We start from the raw sequence: 23,639 nt of genomic DNA, 5'->3' as shown, positions 1-23,639 counted from the left end.
AATAAGGTAAGGTGTCCAGTGAAAGCAGAATATCTCCTTGTTCCTAGTCATAAGCTTGCTCCTGATATGAATTCCAACACTGTGCTTGAGCTTGCTTTAATTCGCTGTCTGAAGGCACTGGACCAGGCAGAAATTTCTCTAGCTGATTAACCATACCAAGGAAATGTTGAAAACTTAAGATAAAACAGGGATTAGAAATTCACTAATGGTGTTGTTTTTTGTGGATCCACCATTAATGCATGTATTATTAAAAGTTTGCCCTGGGTAATGAATAGATGTTTTTCAAGAATTCACACTTTTTTCATTTTAGTAAACAGTTTAAAGCCTCTTGAACCCTCAGCCCATATTCTTCAACAGATTCAGTGCAGACTAGAATGTCTAAGACCATTGTCTCCAATATCTGCTTTACCTTGTACTCAAGTGCTGTCTGTAAATGTCTCTTCAGTTTTACTTCCTCCTGGACTATGTACCTGGATTTTCATTGCTGAAGGCATTGTAGATGTAATTGTGGTTCGTCATCTGATAGAACAAATACACGTGCTCCAGTATCTAGTTTAAAGTTAGTCATATATCCGTTGACATATATATATTCAAAGCTGAGATGGACAGATTTTTAAGCAGTAAGGGAATGATGGGAAAGTGGAATTGAGGAGCATTTTATTTAAAGAAGAATCATACCAGACTTGCAAGATTAACTCTGTTCCTATTTCCATAGATGCTTCTTCAGCTTTCTCTGTATTTGTATCTGATCAGCCATGATCGAAGTGTAATAGGTTTGTAAAGCACACAAACAGAGCCTTCAGTTCAGTTGTCCATGCCAATCAGATTTCCTAAATTAATCTAGTCCGATTTGCCAGCACTTGGCGCATCCCCCTCTAAACCCTTCCTATTCATATACCCATTCAGATGCCTTTTAGATGTTATAATTGTACCAGTCTTCACCACCTGCTCTTGCAGCTCATTCCATAAAAGCACCACCCTCTACTTGGAAAAGTTGCCCATTAGGTCCCTTTTAAATCATTCCCCCCTCACCCTAAACCTATGCCCTCTAGTTTTGGACTCCCCCATCCTGGGAAAAAGACCTTGGCTTTTCACCTTAACTATGACATTCATGATTTTATTAACTTCTAGAACATCAACCCCTCAGCCTCCGACACTCCAGGGAAAATAGTCCCGGCCTATTCAGGTTCTCCCTATAGCTCAAACCCTCCAACCCTGGGAACATCCTTGTCAATTTTTTCTGAATCTTTACAAGTTTAGCAACATCTTTCCTGTAGTGGGGAGACTAGAATTGAATGCAATATTCCAAAAGTGGCCTAATCAATGTCCTGTGCAGCTGCAACATGACATCCCAATTCCTGTATTCATCAAATAGCAGAGCAGTCTTGATGGGCCAAATGGTTTTACATTTCGGAATGTGGGCCAGAAGGCATGAATGGGGTCTTTGATCTCACCAAGGAAATAATGTTCCTCTTCTGATAGAGATTTGCGAACATCATTAAGTAGCCAAATGTGGGATGACATTTTCTTTGAAAGTAGAGGTTTTACTTTAGCACATCCTGCCAAAATGGTCAATTATTCAGCAGAGAAAGGGCCCTGTAATGTGTACAGGGCACTGTTTTATGGCTGTGGATCATTATGGTGCCACTGCACTGGTACACTTTTATAGATCGTGCACTTTCCCTTCCATTTTTCATGCTTCCTTTACAGTCCCATGCTTAAGAATCTGTGTGGTTTCCTGAGCCAATGCTTTTTTTCAAATCTCAGGAATGTCCTATTCTGGTTATGCACTGCTGTTTGTCTCACTCATATTGCTTTTTCTAAGGTCAGGACCTCTGCCTGGTTTACCTGAATGTGTGTCTACTTTTCTTACAGTATTTGAACCTTACACTGAAATGGATTTTTAAATTATATGTCCATTCTTCAATTTGTGTCTATCTAGCTTGTTGTCATCTAGCTAGGTGTTGTATTAAACACCTCTCCCAATTTTGATGCCATTGGAATCATCTAAAAACTGTGTAGTTGATTTAAAATTCTACATTAGTTAAATATTCACAAATATTTCACAACATGTTTTCAATTCATTTATTTGCAGCCAAACTAGTCAAGTGCGGACAATGATTTTACCAGTCCTCTTTTTAAATGAGGTAAGTTGCATGTTTTGATTTTAGGTCTGATGTTAATGAGGCATCTGGGCACAAAGTTTGAGTTGGGGTAGGATTTTGATGGGGGTGCTGGGCAAGAATGATGTGTCTAAATGAACAGAGAGAGAGAGAAAGTTGAAACTGAGGATGACATGGGCTTTGCTGGTAGAAGGGGTAAGTATGAGGACCAGCCACTGAAGTGGGAGAAAGTGTACTCTGTGTAAACCAAAGACAAGATCAGTGTGAAACAGTGCAGCAACATTACACTGTTCCTGATGTATCAAATGAGTACGGTAGAAAGTCACTACTTATGGCGTCATCTTAGGTACAAGGTACCTAAGTACAGATTCTTCAGTACATGTTCTTAGGGTAAAAAATAGAAAAAAAATAAATAAAGCTTCCAGCATTACAGATTGTAGGAATAAATGAGAAAATAGATAAATAGAAAGTTCAGAACAATAGTCCTTCCAACCCGGCCTCCAGACACGCTGGGCTTCACTTTAGCTTCATCTTGAGGCTCACAAGGCCAGAAGTCACCACGAGCCATCAAAGGACTGGCAGGCCGCAAGACTGCCACGTGGTGCTGACCACACTGGGCTGGGAGACTGCCTGAAGAAAGAAGAGAAAAAAACACAAAACAGAAGAAAATGACAAAAATAAACAGGCAGAGTGGATGAACTCCTGCTGAAGTGTCCTATTCGCCACCATCTTGACGTATGTGGAGCCGCCAACTCCTGTTCATTGTTTAACTGTTCACCACCATTCACAACTGGATATGACCGTGCTGAGAAGGGACCAGTATTTGCTGCTGCTCCCTTATCACCCTTGAACTGAGTCTCTTGCTGGGCCACTTTCTAGTCCAGTGCTGTGGTTCTACAGTCACATATAGGCCAGACCTGTTAAGGACAGCGTTAATGACCAATTGATGATAGTTGTCATTGGTCTCCATTCCCAAGATTAGCTTTCATTTTCACATTTCTTATAAATTGAATTTCAATTCCACTGGCTAATGTGGTAGTATTTCACAGCATTAACCAGGACAAATGCAGCATCCAATTTGTAAGCAGTAAGCACTTTATCGGAGTTCCCCTACCCCCACCTCCATTCCTGAAGAAGGGTTACACCAAAACACTACCTTCTCCACCACCTGATACTGTCTGGCTTACTGTGGTCTTCCAGCCTCCTCCTTGTCTACTTTGGATTCCAACGTCTGTAGTGTTTTTGTCTCTAACTGTTCAACATATGATACTCTTCTGTGTTTGCCCTGGTCAATATTTACTTGACCAAAACAATTTAAATATAAGAACATACAATGCACCATTTTTGAGTCTGGAACTTACTGTGCTTGCTGCTTACAAATTGGATGCAGCATTTGTTAATGAACATACTGACTGTGGTTCAAAAGCAATTACTTAGGGGAGGCCTGTAGATATGAAGGCTGTATAAATGATGTTTATTTTCTAATGATATCAGAATGACTTTAGTTGAATTGGTGAAAATAAATTATCATGAGTATTTAATTTTTCCTTTATTCTTTCATGGGATGTGGGTGTCACTGGCTAGGTCAATATTTTTTGTGTGTCCCTAATCATCCTTGAACTGAGTACTTGCCAGCCATGTCAGAGGGCACTTAAGAGTCAACCTCTGCATAACTCCTCTGTTCAAAGACTTTGCAATATTAAAGGCCTCCGAGTCTTTTCTAATGAAGAACCCCGACCTGACCAATCTTTCCTGTGACTCTGTGGTACAAGTGCATCACATATAATTTGTGTTTAGGAATTTGGATCTCTAAAGTAGAGGCATGTGTGTTTGGTTTCAGTTCCGTGAAGCCAATCTTTTTTTTTTAAGAGATCAGAATGTCATTTGGAAAGTCTGAGGCATTAAAATGGGCTCACACCACAAAATATTTGTGAAAAGCTGATCTCCAGGGTTTAGAGTTTGACAACAGAAACAGCAACTTACATTTAATATGGCAGATTGAGGACAGTGATATGTCTCAGGGTTCTTCACAGGAGCAACTGTAAAACAATATACGACAACAAAACCTCCTTTGCTCACAAGCTTGGTTTTCTTCATCACAGCCTGAAATGGCTCACATCATGTTTATGCTAAGAGTCTGATTAAATGAATGGATTTACGTAATGATGACTTTCATTGGAGAGATCATAATGGATTGCATTCTTTATGCATAAAAGCAGGGTCAAAGCTTTAGATCCAGTGAGGCACTGATGGAGAGTTCCAAGTGTAAACTGGGATTAAGGCAAGATGAGGCTGGCATTTAGAGTCATAGAGTTATACAGCACTGAAACAGACCCTTCTGTCCAACTCATCTGTGCCAACCAGATAACCTAAACTGATGTAGTCCCACTTGCCAGCGTTTGACCCAGATACCTCCAAACACTTCCTATTCATGTACCCATCCACATGCCTTTTAAATGTCTATGGAGTGATTTTGCATTTGCAGAATTGTATTTGTAGATACATTCTATTTTGTTCGAAAAGACACAGTCTGCAGGCAGTTAATGCAAGAATTTATAAATTCTTACTTTGGAAATAGAACCTACCTGGCTCAAGATTGGGATACAGACAGACTCTAACCTCACACCTTTTAATGCATTGGCTGAGCTGAGGTGCCACCTTTTTTTATAAAACCTTAAGTTATGGTAAATATTCAGCCTGGAGCCCAGTTACAAGTGGAGTTCCGCAGGGATCAGTTCTGGGTCCTCTGCTGTTTATAATTTTTATTAATGACTTGGAAGAGGGAGTCGAAGGGTGGGTCAGTAAATTTGCAGATGATATGAAGATTGGTGGAGTTGTGGATATTGAGGAGGGCTGTTGTCGGCTGCAAAGGGACTTAGATATGATGCAGAGCTGGGCTGAGGAGTGGCAGATGGAGTTCAACCCTGTCAAGTGTGAGGTTGTCCATTTTGGACAAATAAGAATGCGGAATACAGGGTTAATGGTAGGGTTCTTAGTAAGGTGGAGGAGCAGAGGGATCTTGGGGTCTATGTTCATAGATCTTTGAAAGTTGCCAATCAGGTGGATAGAGCTTGTAAAAAGGCCTATGGTGTATTAGCGTTCATTAGCAGAGGGATTGAATTCAAGAGTCATGAGGTGATGTTGCAGCTGTACAGGACCTTGGTAAGGCCACATTTGGAGTACTGTGTGCAGTTCTGGTCGCCTCACTTTAGGACAGATGTGGAAGCTTTGGAGAGGGTGCAGAGGAGATTTACCAGGATGTTGCCTGGAATGGAGAATAGGTCGTACGAGGATAGGTTGAGAGTGCTAGGCCTTTTCTCATTGGAACGGCGAAGGACGAGGGGTGACTTGATAGAGGTTTATAAGATGATCAGGGGAATAGATAGACAGTCAGAGACGTTTTCCCCAGGTACGAGTGTTACAAGGGGACATAAATTTAAGGTGAAGGGTGGAAGGTATAGGGGGAATGTCAGGGGTAGGTTCTTTACCCAGAGAGTGGTGGGGGCATGGAATGCACTGCCTGTGGGAGTGGCAGAGTCAGAATCATTGGCGACCTTTAAGCGGCAATTGGATAGGTACATGGATAGGTGCTTAAGCTAGGACAAATGTTCGGCACAACATCGTGGGCCAAAGGGCCTGTTCTGTGCTGTATTGTTCTATGTTCTATGTTCTATCTTGAGATTGTGACTTGCAAGAAGTTCTGGGATTTACATATTAATGAACCAAAACCTGCTACCCATTCTAAAAGATGAAAGACTTAACAGCAACCTAGGTTTGTTCAAAATATTGTTTCAGTTGCATGACACTGAGATCTTTAGCTATAAATTCTGTGTTGTATGATCCTACTCCACAACCACCTGATGAAGGAGCAGCGTGCTTCAAATAAACAAGTTGGACTATAACCTGGTGTTGTGTGATTTTTAACTTAGTCCACATCACTTTTAAAGGTTCCAATTGTGTCCACCTTGCACCACTTTTAGATAAGTGTGAGGTGCTGCATTTTGGGTAGGGCAAGTCTAAAACAATTAGTGGTAAGGTCCAGGAGAGTTTTAGGAGAAAGTGAGGACTGCAGATGCTGGAGATCAGAGCTGAAAATGTGTTGCTGGAAAAGTGCAGCAGGTCAGGCAGCATCCAAGGAGCAGGAGAATCGACGTTTTGGGCATGAGCCTGAAAGAAGTCCTGAAGAAGGGCTCATGCCCGAAACATCGATTCTCCTGCTCCTTGGATGCTACGTGACCTGCTGCGCTTTTCCAGCAACACATTTTCAGCTCCAGGAGAGTTTTGCCAAACAAAGAGGCCTGAGGATGCAGCTTCATAGTTCCTTGAAAACAGTCACAAGCAGGCAGGGTAGTGCAGGCAGCATTTGGTATACTCGCCTGTATTGATCAGTGCATTGAGTTGGGAGTTGGGAGGTCATGTTGTGGATGTATAGGATATTAGGAGAAGGTGAGGACTGCAGATCAGAGCTGAAAAATGTGTTACTGGAAAAGCGCAGCATCCAAGGAGCAGGAGAATCGACGTTTCGGGCATAAGCCCTTCTTCAGGAATGAGGAAGGTGTGCCAAGCAGGCTAAGATAAAAGGTAGGGAGGAGGGACTTGGGGGAGGGGCGTTGGGAATGCGATAGGTGGAAGGAGGTTAGGGTGAGGGTGGTAGGCAGGAGAGGGGGTGGGAGCGGCGAGGTCGGGAAGAAGGAGGGGGGGCTTGGCACACCTTCCTCATTCCTGAAGAAGGGCTCGGGCTTGTGCCCGAAACGTCAATTCTCCTGCTCCTTGGATGCCACCTGACCTGCTGCGCTTTTCCAGCAACACATTTTTCAGTTCATGTAAAGGACATTGTATTCCAAAAGTGGCCTAACCAGTGTTCAAATCTGGTCTCCCTGCTGTAGGAAAGATATTGTGAAACCTGAAAGCGTTCAGAAAAGATTTACAAGCATGTTGCCAGAGTTGCAGATTTTGACTTAGAGGGAGAAGCTGAATAGTCTGGAGCTGTTTTCCCTGGATCATTGAAAGCTGTAAGGTGACCTTATAGAGGTTTGTAAAATCATGAGGGGCATAGATAGGCAAAATATCAAGGTCTTTTTCCCAGTGTACGGAAGTCCACTACTAGAGGGCATAGGTTTCAGGTGAGAGGGAAAAGCTAGAAAAGGGACCTAAGGGGCAGTCGTTTTATGCAGAGGGTGGTCCGTGAGTGGAATGAGCTGCCAGAGGAAGTGATGGGATCTGATACAGATACAACTTTAAAAGGCATCTGGATGCGTATATGAAACAGGAAGGGTTAGAAGGATATGTGTCAAATGCTGGCAAATGGGACTAAATTAATTTATGATATCTTGTTGGTATGAACAAGTTGGACTGAAAGTTTCTGGTTGTACATTTCAATAGCTCTATGGCTTTCTCTGGCAGCACATTCTGTACATGCACCACCCTCTGCATGGAGAAAAAAACTGCCCCTCGCCTCCTTTTTTCAATCTTTTCCCTTTTCACTTTAAACCTGTGCTTTCTAGTTTCGAACTCCCCTACTCTGGGAAAAAGACCTTGGCTATTCACCCTATCCATGTCCCTCATGATTTTATAAACGTCTATGAGGTTACCCCTCAGCCTCCGACGCTCCAGGGAAAACAGCCCGAGCCTGTTCAGCCTCTCCCTATAGCTCAAATCCTGCAACCCTGGCAACATCCTTGTAAATCTTTTCTGAACCCTTTCATCTTTCACAACATCTTTCCTATAGCCAGGAGACCAGAACTGAACGCAGTATCCTAAAAGTTGCCTCACCAATATCCTGTACAGCCGCAGCATGACCTCCTAACTCCTATACTTAATGCACTGACCAATGAACGCAACATGCCAAACGCCTTTTTCACTGCCCTGTCTACCTGTGACTCCACTTCCAAGGATCCCTGCACATGCACTCCAAGGTTTCTTTTTTCGGCAGCACTCCCCAGAGCCCTACCAGTAATTGTATAACCCCTGCCCTGGTTTGCCTTACCAAAACGCAGCACCTTGCACTTATCTATATGAAACTCCATCTGCCACTCCTCGGCTCATTGGCCTATCTGATCAAGGTCCTGTGAACTCTGCAGTAACCTTCTTCACTGTCCACTACCCCACCAATTTTGGCGTAATCTGCAAAAAAACTGACAATTTCTCCTATATTCACATTAAAATCATATAAATGATGAAAAGCTATGGACCCAGTACCAATTCTTGCAGCATACAAGCCTCTAGTCCAAAAACAACACCACCACCATCATCCTCTGTCTCTAACATTCAAAGTAATTTTGTATCCAACTGGCTATCTCCCCTGGATTCCATGTGATCTAACTTTGCTAACCAGTCTACCATACCGAACCTTGTCAAACACCTTGCCAAAGTCCATATAGACAACACCTACCATTCTGCTTTCCTCAATCTTGTCACTTCAAAAAAAACCTCAATAAAGTTTGTGAGAGTTGTTTTTTCCACACACAAAGCCATGTTGACTATCTCTAATCAGTCCACGCCTTTCCAAATTCATGTAAATTCTGTCCTTCACAATTTGCTCCAATAATTTACCCACCACTGACGTCAGGCTCACCGGTCTATTGTTCCCTGGCTTTTCCTTACCACTTTTCTTCATAGTGGCATAAGTCACCCTCCCATCTTCCAGCACCTCATTCCTGGCTATTGGTGATACAAATATCTTCGCAAAGATCTCAGCAATCACTTCTATAGCTTCCCACAAAGTTCTGGGATAACCTGATCAGGTCCTGGGAATTTATCCATCTTTATGTAATTTAAGATGTAACATTTGGTATGAGGATAATGTATAAAAGTGCCTTAGTAATCTTGTGGTTCTGCTTTCTCTCCCATTTGTCCAACAGCAAGCTTTAATCGATGACAAATCAGCAGTGAAACTGAAATCAGCACTTTATAAAATACGTGTGGTGACTTACATTCCTTATATATTCTTGTCCATTGGAATCTTACTTTGCCTGGCTGCTCTTAGCCTAGCCTTTGCTGCATGGAGACATAAAGACAATAAGGTAATTTATTGCTAAAGTTAATTATGTCCCATATCATTGAAGGAGCTTCATTATTAATTAAACTTTGCTGAAACTAATTCACTGCATCAGTTTATTGACAGGTTGGCTGTTAAAAGCAAAGCGCACTTGACTTGAGATTTCAAAATTACATTCTAAGTGATTATTTGAAGGTCAATAAAATTTTAAATATTGAAAATTTAACATTTTTACTGCATTCAAAGACTGAAGGCCTAATTTGTACCTTTGTTGATATTTTAGGATTTTACACCAGTAATGTTAAAACTTCCGGATGTGGAAGTACATTGAAGTGACGGAAGAGAGCCCAGACACACATTCTGCTGCAATCAACCAGATAATATGTTCAGGAATTTAGTGATGTTTCTGACTTATGGAGTATTTTACAATGTAACAAATAAAAGTGGAGTCTTTGATTGACCAAGTGTACAATGACAGTACTCACTCACCAATAAATTGGAACTATGGCCCTTCAAGTTTTTCAGACATCGCTATATTGGTACCAACCGAGGACATGTTGGGATAAGTCACAAACAGGCACACTAACACTGAATTAAGAACAGGAGGTGGTAATTTGGCTATTCAGTAAGATCATGGCTGATCCGATTGTAACGCCAAACCCACATTCCCACTTACCCACTCATAGTCCTTGACTCTCTCGTTGGTCAAGAATCTCTCTACATCTGTATTAAAAAGATCCAATGACCTTACCTCCACCACTCCTCCCATAGACTCACATCCCTTTGAGAGATAGAATTCACCCTCATTATAATCTTAAATGGGAGACCCCTTATTCTCAGACTGTGAGCAGAATGGTGCGGGTTTCTGAATGATGTGGGCTATGACAGATGTGTGGCAGGATCAGGCAACAAGTCCAGCAAGGCCCATCTCAACATCATGATCATATCACTCCATCTTTTATGCTTCTTAGAAGCAGCATAGTGAGATTTTCATTGGGCAGCAGCATGATGGCAACTGATGCTCATTATTACTTGTTAATGTCGCAACTCACAATCATAGAGTCATACTGCACAGAAGAGGCCCTTTGGCTCATCAAGTCTGCATCGACAATAACTCCCACGAAAGGCACACTAATCCCATTTCCTGCACTTGTCCTATATCCTTGAATGTTATGATATTTCAAGTGTTCATCCAAATTTATTTTTAAAGGTTGTAAGGTTTTCAGCCTAAACTACCTTACCTGGCAGTTCCATTCAGATTCCCACCACCCCCTGACTGAAAAAGGTTTTTCGCAAATTCAGTCTGAATTTCCTGCCCTGATCCTAAAGCTATGCCCCATTGTGATTGACCCCTTTAACCAAGGGGAACAACTGCTTCATACTCACCCTGTCATACCCCTCATAATCTTATACACCTCAATCATGTTCCCTTCTCTACTCTTTTTAAATAAAACCATCCATGCTTATCTAGCTCAATTGTTCCATCCCAGGCAACATCCTGGTGAATCTCCTCTGTACTGCCTCTAGTGCTATTCACATCCATCTTGTAGTAAGGTGACAAGAATTCACACAGCACTCCACCTACTGCCTAACTGATGTTCTGTACAACTCCCACATTTACCTCCTTGCTCTTATACTCTATTCCAACACTGATGAAAGCAAGTGTCCCACAGCCTTCTTAACTATCCTGTTCATGTGCTCTGCTTCCTTCAGGGATCTGTGAATAATTATCCCAAGATCCCACTGTTCCTCTAGGCTACCTAGTATCCTCCACTACGATAATAGTAAAATGAAGGGTATGTACGTTAATTTGACCTTAGAGTAGGATAAAAGGTTGGCGCAACTCGAAGGCTGAAGGGCCTGTACTGTTCTATATTCTATGTCCTGTTATTCATTAGATACTCCCTCATCTTGTTTCTCTTCCAAAATGTATCACCTCACAGTTACCAGGGTTAAATACCACCTGCCACTGCTCAGCCCATCTGACCAACCCATTGATAGCTTCCTGTAACCTACAAACATCATCTTCACTATTAACCACACTACCAATCTTAGTGTCATCTGCAAACTTGCTTAACTTTCTCCCCACATTTTCATCCATGTCATTTATGTATATAACAAACAGTAAGGGTTGCCGTGCTAATTCTGGTGATGCACTGCTGGACACTGGCCTCCAGTTACTCAAACGGCCTTCTACACTACCTTTGTGTCCTATTACTAAGCCAGTTTCTGATCCATCTTGCCACGTTTCCCCAAATTCCATGTGCTTTAACCCCTTCTCAAACATTCTTCCATATAGTACCTCATGAAAAGCCTCACCTCGTTAAATATTCAGACTCCCAACTTACCAAACTCACCAAGCAAGCTCAATGTTAGAAAAGCCTGACAACAAAACCAGAGCAAGTACCTGGTGGATTCAGCTTGCCATTGGCTGTGGATAATCACCATGTTGGACACTGACTTCTCAGGGCAGGCTGCATAGGCACCTTTTATGCATATCCCATGTCCATAAACATTGGCATCCAACATGTACCAGCCTCTACAAACCCTCATTGTACATCTCCAATCCAGTTACAGGAAACTTCTGCACTTCAGTGCTGCATCAGTAACTCTCGTTGTAATGCTGCAGCGTTGACACTGAGCACTCAGGGACATATACTCAGCTCATGGGACTGCACCAGGCAGCATTTTTAGGCTGTTTGCTCACTTTCACAGTGCTCGCTCACTCCGAGACTATCTGGATAGTCACAGCATCCCTGTCTTGCACTGCCTTCTTGACTTTTGCCCCTCAGCCCAAACATACCAGGTTCACAATACTGCTGTCTTGCTGTGTCATTTAGTGCAGACACAAAGCCTGAAAGCTTGTCGCCCTCGAACCTTACCCCTCCAAACACAACAAGGACAGAGCACCACCACCTTCCCCACCCCGGTCCTCAACTTTCATCCCACCAACCTCTGTATACATCACATCATCTTCCACCATTTCCGCTACCGACAAACAGACCCCACCACCAGAGATATATTTACCTTCGCACCCCTATCTGCTTTCTGTAAAGACCATTTCATCCGTGACCCCCTCACCAGATCCACACCCCCTACCAACCCGCCCTCTCCTCTCAGCACCTTCCCCTGCCACTGCAGGAATTGCAAAGCCTGCACCCACACCTCCCCCCCTCACCTCCATCCAAGGCCTCAAAGGAGCCTTCCGCATCCATCAAAGTTTCACCTGCACTTCCACACATGTCATTTACTGTATCTAGTGCTCCCAATGCAGTCTCCTCTACATTGGGGTGACAGGATGCCTTGTCACAGAGTGATTCAAAGAATATCTCTGGGACACCTGCACCAACCAACCCCACTGCCCCATAGTCAAACACTTCAACTCCCCCTCCCATTCTGTCAAGCACATGCAGGTCCCAGGCCTCCTCCATCACCACTCCCTAACTACCCGACCCCTGGAGGAAGAACGCCTCATCTTCCACCGTGGGACCCTTCAACCCCAGGGCATCAATGTTGATTTCACCAGTTTCCTCATATCCCCTCCCCCGACCTTATCCCCCAGTTCCAACCTTCCAACTCAGCGCTATCCTCATGACCTGTCCCACCTGTCCATCTTCCTTCCCACCTATCTGCTCCACCCTCCCCTCTGACCTATCACCATTACCTCCACCTCCATCCACCTATTGCACTCTCGAGCTACCTTCCCCCCAGTCCCACCCCCCTTCCCATTTATCTCTCCAACCCGAGACTCCCAGCCTCATTCCTGATGAAGGGCTTTTGCCCGAAACGTTGATTTTCCTGCTCCTCGGACACTGCCTGACCTGCTGTGCTTTTCCAGCAACACACTCCCGACTCTAATCTCCAGCATCCACAGTCCTCACTTATGCTGAGCTTGTCTTGATGTCAGCAGGCCTCAGGCAGATCCAAGGGAGACAGCTTTCATTCAAGAATTCCTGGTGCAGTAAGTCAGGGCAGCCTTTGATGTCAGTCCAGAATCTTGCTTGGTCAGTCAGGGTCCACGATAGAGTTTGACTCAGTTGTTTCCCTCTTGGAATAGGAATATGAGAGCATTTCGGCAGCTTTCTTCATGATTCAGCAGCTCTCTCAGGACCCATTCTGATCCCTTGTCACGGGGAAGGGGCTAGAAAAGGTGGCCTAAAAATAATCTGTTCAGTCACCAACTTGTCAGGAAAATCGCATTTAGTGGGCTCATCTGCTGTAGTCTGAAAACCAAAGTCAAACTCTATCTCTGAACCTGGAATGCATGGACCCTCATGGGCAACGAGCAAAAATGTTGCCCAGAATAAAGATTAGCTTTCCCTGGCTATGAACACACGCACTTTAGCATTGATATCGCTCCCCTGAAGAAGCCTCAAACAGCAGGTGAAGGGGTGCTGCAAGAAGAAGGTGGTGATTACATCTTCTTCTGATGAGGAAAACCCAAGAATCAATGCAGGACAAAAAGAACTGGATTCACCATCAAGAACAAGTTCATTGGCTGAGTCTCAGAACTCCTTGGTGGCATCGATGAGCACCTCATCATTCTTTGTCAACAACTGCAAGAACCAGCAGCCAACAGTCATGAGTGTCTATGCTCCAATATCTGATGCTGTAGTTAAGTCAACCCTGGAAACCATTATCACCAACATCCCTCAGGAAGTTAAAAATCACACAACACCAGGTTATAGTCCAACAGGTTTATTTGGAAGCACTAGCTTTTAGAGTGCTGCTCCTTCATCAGGTGGTTGTGGAGAAAAAGATCATAGGACACAGAATTTAGAGCAAAAATGTACAGTGTGATGTAATTGACATTACATATTGAAAAAGACCTGGATCGTTTGTTAAGTCTCTCATCTTTTAAAATGGGCATGTTGGTTTCAGGTCTTTTATATGCAAATCCCAGAACTTTCTTGAAGTTACGTTCTCAAGTAAACTATAACAATAGGGACAGATAGGAAGTTTTGTAGGAACGAGAAAGACTCACGGTTAGTGTGTTGCCTCCCAGGTGCCAGGGTTCGTGATGTCTCTGATCATGTTTTCGGGATCCTTGAGGGGGAGGAGGACCAGCCCCAAGTCATGGTCCACATCAGCACCGACAACTTCGGTAGGAAGAGAGATGGGGATTTAAGGCAGAAATTCAGGGATCGAGGGTGGAAGCTTAGAGCTAGAACAAACAGAGTTGTTGTCTTTGCTTTCTTGCCCGTGCCACGTGCTAGTGAGGCGAGGGACAGGGAGAGAGCGGAGCTGAACACAAGGCTGCAGGGATGGTGCAGGAGGGAGGGTTTTGGGTTCTTGGATAATTGGGGTTCTTTCTGGGGCAGGTGGGACCTCTACAAACAGGATGGTCTTGATCTGAACCAGAGGGGTACCAGTATCCTGGAAGGGAAATTTGCTCATGCTCTTCTGGTGGGAAGGGGTTAAACTAATACAGCAGGGGAATGGGAACCTGAATTGTAGTTCCAGTGTACAGATGGTTGAGGGTAGTGAGGTCAGGGATAGGTTTACAAGGTCGTGAGAGGGCATCAGCAATCAGGATGTTGGTTTGAGATGTGTGTACTTCAATGCCAGGAGCATCCAGAATAAGGTGGGTGAACTTACAGCATGGGCTGTTACTTGGGATTTCGATGTTGTGGTCATTTCAAAGACACGGCTGGAGAAGGGACAGGAATGGTCGTTGCAGATTCTGGGATTTAGATGTTTCAGCAAGAACAGAGAAGATGGCAAAGGAGGTGGGGGGTGTGACATTGTAAATCAAGGGTAATATTACGGCAGCTAAGAGGACATTTGAGGACTCATCCACTGAGGTAGTTTGGGCTGAGGTTAGAAACAGGAAAAGAGAGGTCACCCTGTTGGGAGTTTTCTATAGGCCTCTGAATAGTTCCAGAGATATAGAGGAAAGGATAGCAAAGATGATTCTCGATAGGAGCAAGAGTAACAGGGTAGTTGTTATGGGGGACTTTAACTTCCCTAATATTGACTGGGAATATTATAGTTCAAGTAGTTTAGATGGGTCAGTTTTTGTGTGCAGGAGGGTTTTCTGGCACCTTATGTAGGCAAGCCAACAAGGGGCGATGCCATGTTGGATTTGGTACTGGGAAATGAATCAGGCCAGGTGATAGATTTGGAGATGGGTGAGCACTTTGGCGATAGTGACCACAATTCAGTTATGTTTACAATAGCTTTGGGTAGGGATACGTATGTACCACAGGGGAAGAGGTATAATTGGGAAAGGTAATTATCATGCAGTTAGGCAAGATTTAGGATGCATGAGATGGGGAAGGAAACTGCTGGGGATGGACACACTTGAAATGTGGAGCTTATTCAAGGAACAGCTACTGCAGGTCCTTGGTACGTATATACCGATCAGGCAGGGAGGTAGTTGTCAAGAGAGGGACATGGTTTATTAAAGAAGTTGAAGCTCTTGTCAAGAGGAAGAAGAAGGCTTATGTGAGGATGAGGCATGAAGGCTCTGTTAGAGGACTTGAGAGTTATAAGTTAGCCAGAAAAGATCTGAAGAGAGGGCTAAGAAGAGCCAGGAGAGGACATGAGACGTTGTTGGTGGATAGGATCAAGGAAAATCCTAAGGCCTTCTGTAGGTACATCAGGAATAAAAGAATGATGAGAGTAAGATTAGGGCCATTCAAAGATAGTAGTGGAAAGTGGTGTGTGGAATCTGAGGACATAGGGGAATACTTTCCGTCAGTATTTACATTGGAAAAGGGCAATGTTAATGAGAATATGGAGATACAGGCTACAAGATTAGATGGGATTGAGGTTGACAAAGAGGAGGTTTTAGCAATTTTGGAAGATCTGAAAATAGATAAGTCCCCTGGACCAGATGGGCTTTATCCTTGGATTCTCTGGGAAGCTAGGGAAGAGATTGCAGAGCCTTTGGCTTCGATCCTTATGTCATCATTGTCTACAGGAATAGTGCCAAAAGGATGATAGCAAATGTTGCTCCCTTGTTTAAGAAGGGGAGTCGGGACAACACTTGTTACTGTAGGTCAGTGGGCCTTATTTCGGTTGTGGGTAAGGTTTTGGAAAAGGCTATAAGAGATTTATAATCATCTGGAAAGGAATAACGTGATTAGGGATAGTCAACACAGTTTTGTGAAGGGTAGGTCATGCCTCACTAACCTTATTGAGTTCTTCGAGAAGGTGACAAAACAGGTGGGTGAAGGTAAGGTGATTGATGTGGGAAACATGGATTTCAGGAAGGCATGTGATAAGGTCCCACATGGTAGGCTATTGCACAAAATACGGAGTTTCAGGATTGAAGGTGATTTAGCAGTTTGGATCAGAAATTGGCTAGCTGAAAGAAGACAGAGGGTGGTGGTTGATGAGAAATGTTCATCCTGGAGCTCAATTACCAGTGGTGTGCTGTTTTGGGGCCACTACTATTTGTCATTGTAATAAATGATCTGGATGAGGGCATAGAAGGATGGGTTAGTAAATTTGCAGATCACACTAAGGTATGCAGAGTTGTGGATAGTGCTGGAGGATGTTGTGGGATACAGAGGAACATTGATAAGATGCAGAACTGGGCTGAGAAGTAGCAAATGGAGTTTAATGCAGAAAAGTGTAGGTAGTTCACTTCGGAAGAAGCAACAGGAGTGCAGAGTACTGGGTTAATGGTAACCTTCTTGGCAGTGTAGATGGACAGAGAGAGCTCGATGTCCTGGTGCATAAATCTCTGAAAGTTGCCACCCAGGTGGAGAAGGTTGTTAAGAACGCACATGGTGTGTTGGCATTTATTGACAATAGACAATAGACAATAGGTGCAGGAGTAGGCCATTTTGCCCTTCGGGCCTGCACCACCATTCAATATGATCATAGCTGATCATCCTTAATCAGTATCCTGTTCCTGCCTTAACTCCATAACCCTTGATTCCAATATCCTTGAGAGCTCTATCCATCTCTTTCTTAAATAAATCCAAAGACTGGGCCTCCATTGCCCTCTGGGGCAGAGCATTCCACACAGCCACCACTCTCTGGGTGAAGAAGTTTCTCCGCATCTCTGTCCTAAATGGTCTACTCCGTATTTTTAAGCAGTGTCCTCTGGTTCGGCACTCACCCATCAACGGAAACATGTTTCCTGCCTCCAGAGTGTCCAATCCTTTAATAATCTTATATGTCTCAATCAGATCCCCTCTCAGTCTTCTAAACTCAAGGGTATACAAGCCCAGTCACTCCAGTCTTTCAGTGTAAGGTAATCCCGCCATTCCAGGAATTGACCTCGTGAACCTACATTGCACTCCCTCAATAGCCAGAATGTCTTTCCTCAAATTTGGAGACCAGAACTGCACACAGTACTCCAGATGTGGTCTCACCTGTACAGCTGCAGAAGAACCTCTTTGCTTCTATACTCAATCCCTCTTGTTATGAAGCATGCTATTAGCTTTCTTCACTACCTGCTGTACCTGCATGCTTACCTTCATTGACTGGTGTACAAGAACACCCAGATCTCTCTGTACTGCCCCTTTACCTAAATTGATTCCATTTAGGTAGTAATCTGCCTTCCTGTTCTTGCCACCAAAGTGGATAACCATACACTTATCCACATTAAACTGCATCTGCCATGCATCTGACCACTCACCTAACTTGTTCAGGTCACCCTGTAATCTCCTAACATCTTCATCACATTTCACCCTGCCACCCAGCTTAGTATCATCAGCAAATTTGCTAATGTTATTGCTAATACCATCTTCTATATCATTAACATATATAGTAAAAAGCTGCAATCCCTACGGTACCCCACTGGTCACTGCCTTCTCCATTCCAAAATGGAGCCGTTTATCACTACTCTTTGTTTCTTATCAGCCAACCAACCTTCAATCCAAGTTAGTACTTTGCCCCCAATACCATGCTCCCTAATTTTGCTCACTAACCTCCCATGTGGGACTTTATCAAAAGCTTTCTGAAAGTCCAGGTACACTACATCTCCTGGATCTCCCTCATCCATCTTCAGAGTTACATCCTCAAAATATTCCAGAAGATTAGTCAAGCATGATTTCCCCTTCATAAATCCATGCTGACTCTGACCTATCCTGTTGCTACTATCCAGATGTGTCGTAATTTCATCCTTTATAATAGACTCCAGCATCTTTCCCACCACTGAGGTCAGACTAACTGGTCTATAATTTCCTGCTTTCTCACTCCCACCTTTCTTAAAAAGTGGTACAACGTTAGCCACCCTCCAATCCGCAGGAACTGATCCCGAATCTACCTAACTCTGGAAAATAATCACCAACGCATCCACGATTTCTCAAGCCACCTCCTTCAGTACCCTGGGATGTAGACCATCAGGCCCCGGGGACTTATCAACCTTCAGACCTAACAGTCTCTCCAACACCAATTCCTGGCAAATATAAATTCCCTTAAGTTCAGGTCCTTCAGCCACTGTTACCCCAGGGAGATTGCTTGTGTCTTCCCCAGTGAACACATATCTGAAGTACCAATTTGTGGGTGGCGTGGTGGCACAGTGGTTAGCACTGCTGCCTCATAGCGCCAGAGACCTGGGTTCAATTCCCGCCTCAGGTGACTGACTGTGTGGAGTTTGCACGTTCTCCCTGTGTCTGTGTGGGTTTCCTCCGGGTGCTCCGGTTTCCTCCCACAATCCAAGGATGTGTAGGTCAGGTGAATTGGCCATGCTAAATTGCCCGTAGGGTTAGGTAAGGGGTAAATGTAGGGTTATGGGTGGGTTGCGCGTCGGTGTGGACTTGTTGGGCCGAAGGGCCTGTTTCGACAGTGTAAGTAATCAATTCAATTCTTCTGCCATTTCTTTGTCCCCTGTTTCTGTCTTCAAGGGCCCAATTTTAGTCTTAACCATTTTTTTGCCTTTCACATACCTAAAAAAACTTTTACTATCCTCCTTTATATTTTTGGCCAGTTTACCTTCGTACCTCATTTTTTCTCTGCGTATTTTCTTCTTAGTAATCATCTGTTGTTCTTTGAAAGCTTCCCAGTCCTCCATTTTCCTACTTATCTTTGCTATGTTATACTTTTTCTCTTTTAACTTTATATGTTTCTTAACTTCCCTCATCAGCCACGGCCACCCATGCCTCCTCCTAGGATCTTTCCTCCTTTTTGGAATGAACTGATCCTGCAATTTCTGCAATATACACAGAAATATCCACCATTGTTCCTCCACTGTCATCCCTGCAAAGGTATTGCATCATTCAACTTTGGCCAGCTCCTCCCTCATAGCTCCATAGTTTCCTTTAATCAACAGAAATATTGTCACTGCCGATTGTACCCTCTCCCTCTCAAATTGCAGATTGAAGCTTATTGTATTATGGTCACTACTTCCCAATGGCTTCTTAACTTCGAGGTCTCTGACCAATTCTGGTTCGTTGCACAATACCAGATCCAGAATTGCCTTCTCCCTGGTCGGCTCCAGCACCAGCTGCTCTAAGAATCCATCTCTGAGGCACTCCACAAAGTCTCTTTCTTGAGGTCCAATACCATCCTGATTCTCCCAGTCTACCTGCATGTTGAAATCCCCCATAACAACTGTAGTAACATCTTTGTAACAGGCCAATTTCAGCTCCTGATTTAACTTACATCCGACATCCAGACTACTGTTTGGGGGCCTGTAGATAACTCCCAAGAGGGTCTTTTTACCCTTACTATTTCTCAGCTATATCCACACTGACTCTACATCCCCTGATTCTAGGACCGCCGCGCAAGAGACTGAATATCATCCCTTACCAACATAGCCACCCCACCTCCTCTGCCAGTCAGTCTGTCCTTATGATAGCACGTGTAGCCTTGAATATTCATTTCCCAGGCCCTGTCCACTTGAAGCCACGTCTCAGTTATCCCCACAATATCATATCTGAAAATTTCCAAAAGAGCCTCAAGCTCATCCATCTTATTTCTAATGCTTCGTGCATTCATGTATAGTATTTTTAATTTGTTACTGCCCTCACCCTTCCCATCAACTCCTATTTCACTCAACCTTACAGCATGATCCCTTTCTGAGTTTTCTGCCTCATTGATACAGTTGTCTTTCTTGACTTCCCTTGTTCTAACTTTCCCTCCAATTTCCTTCTTAAACATCCAGTTTGTCCCCTCCCTCCCCACACCCCCCCCCCCCCACCCCCCATCTTCCTGCTAATTAGTTTAAACATAGCTGTGTTGCAGTAGCAAACCTGCCTGCCAGAATGCTGGTCCCTAACCTATTAAGGTGCAGACCGTCTGTCTTGTAGAACTTATGCTTACCACAAAATATACCCCAGTGATCCAAGAATTTAAATCCTTGCTTCCTGCACCAGTTCCCCAGTCACACGTTCAAGTCCATTATCTCCCTGTTTCTGACCTCACCAGCCCGAGGAACTGGAAGCAAACCGGAGATAACCACCTTGGACGTCCTGCTTTTCAGCCTTCTTCCTAGTTCACCAAAGTCCCGTAGTAGTATGTTCCTCCTCTTCTTCCCGACATCATTTGTGCCGACATGTACCACCACCTCTGGCTCTTCACCTTCGTCCTTGAGGATTTCCTGCACTCTGTCTGTGATGTCTTTAACCCTGGCACCAGGAAGGCAACACACCATCCTTAAGTCCCATCTCCTGCCACAAAAACCCCGGTCAGTTCCTCTCACTACGGAGTCCCTATTACCACGACTCTGTGCAATGTCCGACTCTTCCGCTCCGTCTCCATGCCAACGTTTGATTGCCAGACCTGGCCGCCTCGTGGACTGGCAGTGTCATCTGTCTCTACTGTTTCCAAAAGATTCAACTTGTTCCTGACAGGTACTTCCCCCAGGGTCTCTTGCACCTGTCTCCTCTCTGCCTTCCTCATCGTCTGCTCTCTTCTGGTACAATTGGTGTAATAATCTCACTGAAGGTCTTGTCCAGAAAGATCTCGTTCTCTCGGATGAGCCTAAGGTCCTCGAGTTCTTTCATCAGTGCTGCAATATGCTCTGTCAGTAGCTGAACGTGCACAAACTTTCCACACTTACACGAGCCAGACACATCAGAGTCGTTGACCTCCCACATCAAGCATGTAACACACTGAACCAGCTTGGCAGTCATGTCTTCACCCTCTTCAACTGTGGTGTAATCACTTCACTCAACCTCCTTGTCAAAGACTCCTGAGCTAAAGCCTCACTCTTCAATCCACAGGAACTTCCTTGGACCCTCTTTTTGGGGCAAGTCTGTGCACTTTTAATTTAGGTTAGAGGAGGAGGCCCTAACTTTGTAGGACCTGGGGTCTAGAGCACACCCACTCAAATAACAATCACTTACCTTCCCGACCGGCTTTGCGCTCCGCCTTCACTTCCGCCCAGCTCTCGCCGCTCTCTGATGCGAAACATTGGTCGGGGGATTGAGTTTCAGAGCCCTGAGGTCATGCTTCAGCTGTACAAGACACTGGTAAGGCCGCACCTGGAGCACTGCGTGCAGTTCTGGTCACCTTATTATCGGAAGGATGTGGAAGCTATGGAAAGGGTTCAGAGGAGATTTACTCGGATGTTACCTGGTATGGAGGGAAGGTCTTATGAGGAAAGGCTGAGGGAAGCGAGGCTGTTTTCGTTGGAGAGAAGAAGGTTGAGAGGTGACTTAATCAAGACGTATAAGATAATCAGAGGGTTAGATAGGGTGGACAGTGAGAGCCTTTTTCCTCAGATGGTGAAGGGACACGAGGGGACATAGCTTTAAATTGAGGGATGATAGACTTAGGACAGATATTAGGGGTAGTTTCTTTACTCAGAGAGTAGTAGCAGTGTGGAATGGCCTGCCTGAAACAGTAGTGGACTTGCTGACATTAAGGGCATTTAAATGGGCATTGGACATACATTTGGATAATAATGAACGGTGTTGCTTAGATGGGCATCAGATTAATTTCACAGGTCGGCGCAACATCGAGGGCCAAATGGCCTGTACTACGCTGTAATGTTCTATGTCCTATGTAATTGGTGCCTTGTTGGCCCAGATAGTGCATTGAAGATGTGAGGTGCCCTGTGTGAGGCTATCTGTGCCTCAATGTTCAGACTGATTCTAATCTAAAAAGGGATTTACAGAATCTTACATGGATTCATGCAGTTTTTGCGTGTGTGTGTGTGTGTGTGTGTGTGCGCGCGCGCGGGGTGGGGGGGTATGAATGTCTGTGACAGAGCACGTGTATGTGTGTGTGTATGTGTGTAAAGGGGTATTAGTCTGTGAGAGGATGTATGAGTACAGAGTGTGGGAGTGTATGTGTGAGTACGTGTGTGTGTGTGTGTGTGTGTGTGTCTGTCTGTCTGTCTGTCTGCAGTGCAGTAGGGGGTCATCTGTATTGTGACATCAAACCCAAGGTCCCAGTTGAGGCCATTCAAATGGGGTTGGTACCCATGGAGATAACCTCAGCTGGGACCTTGGGTTCATGTTACCCTACAGGTGACCCCAATGCACCACACTCATACACTATAGGCAAACTTATACAGACGCACACTCTCTCAAAGACACTCATACCTCCTCCCCTGCACACACACACCCACGTGCACACACACATATATAAGTTTGTGGGGTGAATTTGTGCTTGCACAATTATATTTTATTTTGCTTAAAAATTGCATCAGTCCATGTAAGATTCTATAAATCCCTTTTTGAGATTAGAATCAGTCTGAATGTTTCGGCACAGACAGCCTCACACAGGGTACCTCACACCTTCAATGTGTGCCAACATGGCACCTATTGTTAAAGTTCACTTGAGAATGTAACTTTTTTAAAAAGTCCTGGGATTTACATATGAAAGAACTGAAACCAACATATTCATTCTAAAAGACGAGAGACTTAACAAACAATCCAGGTGTTTTTCAATGTATAATTCAGTTACATCACACTGTAAACTTTTGCTATAAATTCTGTGTCCTACAATCTTATTCTCCACAACCACCTGATGAAGGAGCAGCGCTCCGAAAGCTAGTGCTTCCAATTAAACCTTAGACTATAATCTGGTGTTGTGTGATTTTTAACTCTGTATACCCCAGTCCAAAATGGGCACCTCCACATCAGCCCTCACGAAGATAGATTATCCTTCTTGGAGACTGCAAGTGAAGGTTGGAAAAGCTGCCCAACTCTGGAAAGCAAGAAGTCAGGATTTGCAACTCCAATGGGATTCTTCTGTTCACCAAATGTGCAGAACACCACCTCGTCATTACCAACACACTGTTCCACCAAAAAGACAAATTCAAGATTTCTTGGAGGCATCCAAAATCAAAGCATTGGCACATGATTAACTATGTTATTGTTTGATCCCAAGACCTAAAGGATGTCCTCATTGCCAAAATGATGACCAGTCCATCTGACTGCTGAACAGACTGCCCTTCCATTCTTCAATGTCCATCAAATGCCACCAGCAACAAAGAGCGAAGAAGAACAAGGAAACTTTACAGCCCAGGAACAGGCCTTTAGGCCCTCCAAGCCTGTACCGATCCAAAGCCACTGTCTAAACCTGTCACTCAATTCCTTAGGATCTGTATCTCTCTGCTCCCCACCTACTCATGCATCTGTCCAGATGCCTCTTAAATGAATCTACCG

General features: G+C 44.2%; 1 protein-coding gene across 2 annotated transcripts in view; it reads left to right on the top strand.

Moving 5' to 3' along the window:
* The window catches only part of LOC140486141 (lysosome membrane protein 2-like), a 61,703-nt gene extending 52,067 nt beyond the window's left edge, over positions 1-9,636 (top strand). The window contains exons 10-13 of one of the 2 annotated variants that reach the window (XM_072584816.1): positions 2,096-2,147; positions 8,984-9,145; positions 9,236-9,315; positions 9,404-9,636. In XM_072584816.1, coding sequence (XP_072440917.1) covers positions 2,096-2,147; positions 8,984-9,145; positions 9,236-9,280 — 259 coding nt within the window. In that variant the 3' untranslated portion in view covers positions 9,281-9,315; positions 9,404-9,636. The remainder of the gene's footprint in view (positions 1-2,095; positions 2,148-8,983; positions 9,146-9,235; positions 9,316-9,403) is intronic. The other variant, XM_072584814.1, reaches the window with a different exon arrangement.
* The last annotated feature ends 14,003 nt before the right edge of the window (positions 9,637-23,639 follow it).

This window comes from Chiloscyllium punctatum, chromosome 15, assembly GCF_047496795.1.
Source record: "Chiloscyllium punctatum isolate Juve2018m chromosome 15, sChiPun1.3, whole genome shotgun sequence".
In the NCBI taxonomy this organism is placed as follows: domain Eukaryota; kingdom Metazoa; phylum Chordata; class Chondrichthyes; order Orectolobiformes; family Hemiscylliidae; genus Chiloscyllium; species Chiloscyllium punctatum.
Note: the sequence above shows the minus strand (reverse complement) of the source record. Positions and strands in the feature narration are given on the sequence as shown.